Source organism: Hippichthys cyanospilos, chromosome 14 (genome assembly GCF_059441005.1).
Source record: "Hippichthys cyanospilos isolate Australia breed blue-spotted pipefish chromosome 14, RoL_Hcya_1.0, whole genome shotgun sequence".
In the NCBI taxonomy this organism is placed as follows: Eukaryota; Metazoa; Chordata; class Actinopteri; order Syngnathiformes; family Syngnathidae; genus Hippichthys; species Hippichthys cyanospilos.
In genome coordinates this window covers 14,477,691-14,485,000 of record NC_142382.1, presented here as the reverse complement: position 1 = coordinate 14,485,000, position 7,310 = coordinate 14,477,691, and the positions used below count along the sequence as shown (strand labels likewise).

Below are 7,310 nucleotides of genomic sequence, written 5' to 3'. Positions count from 1 at the left end.
AAACGTCAGGTCTAGGTCTTGGGTCAAAGGGCAATGATGCTTGTGAAAGAGGAAAGGAGAATAATTTGGAGATGAAAAAAAGTTCATCAAATGTATGATGACATCACTTGTACAGTGTCAATCTGTCAGCATGTGTAGCTGGAACATTATCACAATTTTATTTTTGGTTTGAATAGAACGCTACAATAATAACTGCTATTAGTAGATTTGCTGCTTAATTAATATTACACACACACAATATTAATTTTGCTTGTCATTTATCACGTTTGGAATAGTGGGAGCACACAGAAGATATATTTGTAAAGAAAATGTTTGACCTAGCTTCCCCTTTAAATGTATCATGTAATGTTATGTTACATGTTATGTAAAGTTGTAAAGTAACAAGGGGAAATGTTAGCCTGTCAGAATAAAATGTTAACAAAATAAATATTGTAATAATATATATATATATATATATATATATATATATATATATATATATATATATATATATATATATATATATATATATATATATATATATATATATATATATATATATATATATATATATATATATATATATAAAATATGGAAACAGCAGTCTCAGAGGATGTTCATACAGTTTTTTAAAAATATTTTTTAAATAAATAAATAAATAAAGCAGATCACAGCCATGGCAGATGAAGTTATTTCAACTTTCTGGCTTTAAGAAACAGAGAAAGAAATCAAGAAAAAAAACGGTGGCCTAGTCATTTAGTAACAGTATGAGACCCAGCAAAAGAACGTGTCACAGTATACCACTAGTATTTTTTGGTCCACCATTGGTTTTTATTATAGCTCACAGAAACATGGGCTTAATGAATGACAGACAGTAAGTACACTTCATCAAGCAGGCCCCAACTTTTTAGAAGTGGTTTTGCCAGCTTTGCAGGTTGGAGCCCTGTCATGGACCATTTTCTTCCACTACTATCCTAAATTTTCAATTAGATTGAGATCTGGACTATTTACTGCTCATGACACTGACTCTGAATGTCTTGCTCCAAGGAATGGTTTCACAGTTTTTGCTCAATGGCAAGATGCATCTTCATCTTGGGGAAAAGAAAAAAAAAAAGATTTGATCATTTGCAATCACACTTTCAATTGATGGGATCAGAAAAAACGTCCAAAATGTCAACATAAACTTGTGCATTTATTGAAGATGTAATAACAGCCATCTCCTGACATACAGGCCGAAATCATCAATGACAGTAAAAATATGCATCAATCAGTTGTCTTCATAAATCTCATTGTAACGGCACCAAACAAAAGTTCCAGCATCATCAACTTGGCCATTGCAGATTCGTGAGTCAAGAATATAATTTTCATTCAGTCATTCACACGCCATGATTGTGTTTCTTTCATTCATTGGAGGCTTGTTTTTTTCTGTTTTGATGTTACTGATACATAGCTGTCGACTCCAGTTTCCTACTATTTGTCCCTTATTTGACACATCCCAAATTTCCCATGTTTTTGGTCCAGATTTTAAAGACTACTGACTTTGTACAACCTACATCTTTTGCAACACTGCTTGATGATTTACTTTTTTAAAAATTGTTTGCTTATCCTCCCTTTTGTTTCAATTGATATGTCTTGTGTTGGAGCCATGATTCAAATTGGGACCACTCCTGTTTAAGTGCACACTAATGAGCAGATCGAATTTGATGCAAGTGTTAGTTTTGGAAATGGAAATTTACAACGTGATTCCATATTTTTCTTTTCCCTTAGAATTCATTGGTTCCATAATTTTACTAACACGTCTTTTGTTCTTTGTTATTTGTTTTATTTTTTAGTCCTTCGTCAAGCCAGCAAGTAAACATTTGAAATGTCTTTAGTTATTTGTCGTGCCTGTTATCTGCTTTCTTTTTTTTCTTCAAAATTAAACAACTGCATTAACATCCCCCGAGACTAGCGATTACATGTTTTTCCAAGGGTTGTATTTAACTACGACGGCTGAGGATAATAATTGGGAGGAGGAGGGGCAGCGGTATGGGTATTTAAAATGTTTTATCACGGTATATCAATCAGCTATCGCTTTATTTTAATCAATAGGCCTCCTAACCTTTCATTTTAAGTGGTAGTAGAAAGTAGAAATCAATAGAAATATTCAAGGTGATTTCAAATACCCCAAAATGCGTTTGTGCTCGCACGGATTCTTAGCATGGCGTCTTCCTGCACGGCCTCATTTGTGAGTCGAATAATAATAATAATCATCATCATAATTAAAAGATATATAATGTGATGTTCATAGACATTCGATAAATGTGACTCCAGGTTCTCCAGAACACGTTGGTTTTATTTTGTTCAACAGGCTTACTTGTACAGTCAACGGGACTTATGTTTCTCTCGAACTCCCATCATAACTCGCGAGAGCTATTGTACGAACCATAGGAATTTGTATTTATCACACATACAGTAATTAGAAAGATATATTATGATTATCATTATTATGACAGTCATTAGTATTTCTGATGTTGTTGTTCTTTTTAAATTACGTCTAAACCGATAAATTTGAACAGCCCCCCTACCCAAACAGATAAATTTGAATAGGCACTCCCCCTCCCTAAGGCTCTCCAGTGCAAGGTGTCCTCTAGTTGAACTAAGGCGTCTGCCTGATACTTTCTCGAAAAAGTGACTTCGTTTGAAGGTCGACATCGGGCGTAAGTTCAAGTTCTCCGTTGCAGCTGTCGTCTTTTAAAATGAAATTGCTAATACAATTGCAAGCTATCGCTGACATTTTCGCGAAGCTGATGTTGTCGCTAGTTGTTGTTAGTTCGCAAGAAAAATGTGCGCGGGGGTGGAATTTGAATTTCAAATGTTTGTGACGTTAGTTTCTCCGCCGTTAAAAGTTGCAAAAACAAAACAGTGGATCGCCTACAAACTTCATTACTAAACGAAGTGCTGAACTTTGAGCTCACGATATGTAAGTTGTTTGTCTGTTACAGTATTACGTCTTGGGGACAAGCGTTTGAGAAAATTTGAGCCGCTGTTTCGTGTAATCAAAGTGCGATTTAAATTACAAAGTGTCCCATATGATGCCGTTTTATTTCGATATCAAAATAAGCCTTCCAAAATCTGTGTCCCCAAACTTTAATGCTAGGACACATATTTTACACAAGAACATTTCATTGAACACCACCAAACAAAATTACAAAAAAAAAAATACAGGACTGCATTGATAAAGTAATACTGTAGCGACTTTTTTTTTTTTTTAAACTGAATGTGAACTACTTCTGCTGTTGTTTACACTGGTAGAATTGGGAAATTAGTGAACATATTTTTATTTACTTTCCCTTTAACAGACTTGGATAAACACATGCACCCGGACAGCAGCACCTGCAGTCACCTTCAACGTTTGTCAGCATATGCAAGGATGGAATTTGCTCAGGCAGGTCTGCACAGGTTTTCAGAGCCAATTGTGGATTCTCAAAGCAAAGCTCTTAACAATGATACGTTCAAGCGAGAACGGGAAGATTCCAACCATGATAGCTGTTATGAGACTCCGGCAAAGAACGCAGCACTCGATCACATGATGTCAACACCTGACAGAGGCTGGATTCCATCCGACTGCAGCCCTCCCATGGGACAACACTCCCCTATACTCCAATCTCAGGGGGCATCTAAGTCTGGTCCGGAACCATGCAGTCTCGCAGGGACCGATCCATGTTTGTTCATGAACGGGGCCTTAGCTCCTCAGCTTGACTCTGATATCAATGAGCTCTTGTGCCTTGATCCTTTTGACCCTCCAAAAAGTGCTGACCCTGATGGAAAAAATGAAGACGTGGATAACGGTTATTTGTCCATGTGTCACACACCTTCATTCCAGTCCCCAAAGGTTTCTGGTCCATTTCAAGAGGTGGCTACGTACAAGAGTCGTCTTCCATCCATAGTTCCTCACTCAGTGAAAGGTCAGGACTTTGCTGCCAATGGGCTGTCAGTGGACTCTGCTGAAGAATCTTTTGAGGGCAATGTGGAGGAGGTTGGCAATATCGGTCCCCCCGTTCTTGAATCATCGGTGTGCAAAAAGGATGAGAGTACTACTTGGAACCAAACCGGAGAAGAAGTGCAGCCAAGTGAGACGACTTTCTCTTACTGTGATGACTCGGACACCAGCTTGAAGGTTGAGGTAACCAGTTGACTACAGATGTAGCTGTTAATTGTGCAATGTTGTCACATGATGCTGTATTAGTAATATTATTGTTTTTTTTTTTTTTTGTAGGTGAATTCTGTTGTGAAGGTTGTCAGTCAGCCCACTTCCAACAGCACACAAGCCACACCTCATGGAGAACATCTGGCCAAGGAGTCCATCAGCAGAGTCGCCATGATTTCTGGGAGGTTAGTACTCAAGCAGCTTGTATATTAGCACATGATCATAGACAGTTCTGTTTAATCATTTTTCAATTCATATAAGTAACACAATATTCGATATAGTACCAGTTGAACCTTTCAAATTCAAAGGGCTTCAAAACACATACAGAGGCCAGGAAATATAAGCAATTAACTCTTAAAAATGTGCAACAAAATATGAACTGAAAGGTAATTCGGGTCACAAAGCTGACTAACGAAATACAAAAATGCCTACTTTGGAAGAATCTATAATAGATCTCAAACTCCAGTCCTCGAGGGCAGCAATCCTGCATGTTTTTCATGCTTCTGTCATTAACTCACCTGAATCAAATTATTAGCTCTTCAGCAAGCTCTGCAGGGGCATGAAAATGATCCTAATCATTTGAATCAGGTGTGTTTGAGAGCAGTATGGAAAACATGCGGCCCTCGAGGTCTGGAGTTTGAGACCTATGAATTCTAAATTATGAAATGTATTGTATAGGTGATGTCTGGCCAAGACATAAGTCATAATTTGGTCAATTCAATACTTAAGCAAAAATCTATACTATTGGTCATTCTTCAGTAGGGCTGTCACTATCGAATATTTTTAAAATCGAGTCTCTGCAAGTAAATTAAGGGCATCGATCATGCATTTATTCAATAGAATAATTAAGTTATCCAATTTTTTTCTTAAAAGGTTAAACGGCAGTTGAAGTGAGGAGATATACACTCATTATTTCTTCTGTACATTAGAAGTTAAAGGCGGCAACAAAATTAGCCCATGCTAACTGGTTAGCAATCACGATTAGCATTAGTGCACAAGTAATTACCATTTAAAGTAGTGCAGTCCCCTCCCAAGGAAAAAGAAAATATTGCGCACGCCCACTTGCTGCAGTGAATGTGACATAAATCTATGGATATTGTATTGGTATACCTAAAATTGTATCATTTTCGAAATCAACAAAAGAAAAAAGCCATTTAAATCCACTTTCAGAAAATGTTAACTTGACCTTTTGTAGGGTTTATACAGATTACATCTTATCTGGTGCCTGAAATGAAAAAAATATGTCAAACTAGAAACATTTGTGACTAACTGAACCCTCTGATGCTGGAAAAAAAAAAAAAAAAGCAGAAACAATAATACAGTCAATGTCAATTGATCTGAAACAATAACACCGATAGCTTAGATATTTTAATCTGAAGAAAAAGGTATAAAACATTGTGCTTTGATTTTTTTTTTTCTTTTTTACAAATATAAATGACACGGCTCGGTGGGGCACTGGTTAGCACGTCCGCCTCACGATTAAAGGGCCTGAGTTTCGAATCCAACTGGCTCCAGCCTTCCTATGTGGACTTTGCATGTTCTCACCGAGCCCAAATGGGTTCCGTCCGGGCACTCAGGCTTCCTCCCACATTCTAAAAACATGCATGGCAGGTGTATTGGACATACTGAATTGTCCTTAGGTGTGTTTGGATGCACCGTGAATGACTGTCTGTCTCTGTGTGCTCTGCAACTGGCTGGCAACCAGTTCAGAATTCCCCAGCATAGTGCCCAAAGTCAGCTGGGATAGGCAGCAGCAGGCCTGTGATGCTTGTGAGGATAAGCGACGAAAGAAAATGGATGTATGGATTGATTGTTTGATTTGATTTGACAGATTGAAAAAGGTTTAGAACGCTAGCAGACTAGACTATGAAAGCACCACTGCACCACCTGGTGCCGTAGAGGTGCATTGCATTATTTTAGGACTGATTTAAGATAAACAACAAACACTATATAATTTAGTTCACACATACACATACACAAGTAATAATGTATTTAAAGTCACAGACAGATGATCCTTCCATAATATTTCATGTAACAACGGGAGAGCGGACCTGCCTGTTAGCTACAACGAGGTCAATAACTTGACTCTTACTAAGCCAGTACTGATATGCCTTGTTTTCCAGATCGGTGGTATTCTCCAGTAAAGCAGATTGGGAGCGAGAGAAAATGATATATGTCCAATTGGTTCACAGACATCTCGGTGAGGCATCAATTGTGGATCAAGGTAATGTCAGGGCCTCATTCTCACCGCAGCCTAAGGGCGCGCCCTAGCCACGATCACAGCCGTGTTTCTTTGACCAGTTTGAATGATGCCGATGTCTTTTGTAAAGATGCTGTAAGTGAATTGCGAGGACTTATGACACAAGTGGGGCACGATTCCTCTGGGAGACCATGGCGACATTTCTCTGACCTCACACGCAGGTACACCTCTCTTGTGTTTCACGCTTAGGACGCATGGAACGTGTGAAACTTGCACTTCGTTTCAGAAACCACAAAGAACGCTTTGGGAACACCGGACCCAAAATGTCCCTCAGCGATTGGCAGGCCAAAAACATGGGGATGCATAAGCGTTTTGAAAGGGTGCCGAAAATTTTTAAAAGAAGTTAAGAAAACCATCTTTAATTCTTCAATCATTGTATTGGCAGCTCTTGTTACACCAGCACTTTTGTTTGCAGTGTTTTGACACAAATTGCATGGTGTGTTGGTGTGTTTTCAAGTTCTAAGAAAGCTTTATCAAATATATTTGTTGTTTTGATGTGTAAACTGTTCTGCTCTGTAAGCAAGTGCTTTGGGCGTGTTATTTGCAAATTTACTCTTTCAAAACCTTGTTACCTATGCCTTTAAAGTAACTTGCATTGTTGTATTCTCTGTGAGAAAGGTTGCACTTGCTGTGTAAATTGTTGCTGGTTGTACACCTGTAAATAGTAAAACAATCATTCTTGCATTTGCCTCATTTGTTTGCTGTTTTTTCCACTGTGAGATTGGCTGTTTTTATGTTTACCATTAATGAACAAGGGCATAGTAAAATTAGTCCTTAGAAATACCAAATTTTAACTGGCCCGCAACAGTGAATAGAATATTTGTCAAACGTTCTGGTAGTTGCAATACTGTAGTTGCGCTCTGGTATTGACACAATGCAAAC

The 7,310-nt window shown here is 38.0% G+C and overlaps 1 protein-coding gene across 4 annotated transcripts; it reads left to right on the top strand.

The window, feature by feature from the left end:
* Window positions 1–1,967: 1,967 nt before the first annotated feature.
* s100pbp (S100P binding protein) lies at window positions 1,968–7,104 on the top strand. Of its 4 annotated transcripts, none has more exons than XM_088433398.1 (6): window positions 1,968–2,005; window positions 3,321–4,144; window positions 4,238–4,353; window positions 6,292–6,392; window positions 6,499–6,589; window positions 6,655–7,104. In XM_088433398.1, the coding sequence occupies exons 2-6, from the start codon at window positions 3,335–3,337 to the stop codon at window positions 6,773–6,775; spliced, it is 1,239 nt and encodes a 412-aa protein (XP_088289524.1). In that variant the 5' UTR covers window positions 1,968–2,005; window positions 3,321–3,334; the 3' UTR covers window positions 6,776–7,104. The 4 variants fall into 4 exon arrangements, with proteins under 4 accessions (XP_088289524.1, XP_088289525.1, XP_088289522.1 ...); XM_088433399.1 differs by lacking the exon at window positions 1,968–2,005 and adding an exon at window positions 2,035–2,206; XM_088433396.1 differs by lacking the exon at window positions 1,968–2,005 and adding an exon at window positions 2,519–2,678.
* Window positions 7,105–7,310: the final 206 nt, after the last annotated feature.

Coding starts and splice junctions, on each gene's coding strand:
- s100pbp (XM_088433398.1), top strand. CDS start 3,335: ATGCACCCGGACAGCAGCACCTGCAGTCACCTTCAACGTTTGTCAGCA. Junction 4,354..6,291: donor GTCGCCATGATTTCTGGGAG/GTTAGTACTCAA, acceptor CTTGTTTTCCAG/ATCGGTGGTATTCTCCAGTA. Junction 6,590..6,654: donor TTCTCTGACCTCACACGCAG/GTACACCTCTCT, acceptor ACTTCGTTTCAG/AAACCACAAAGAACGCTTTG.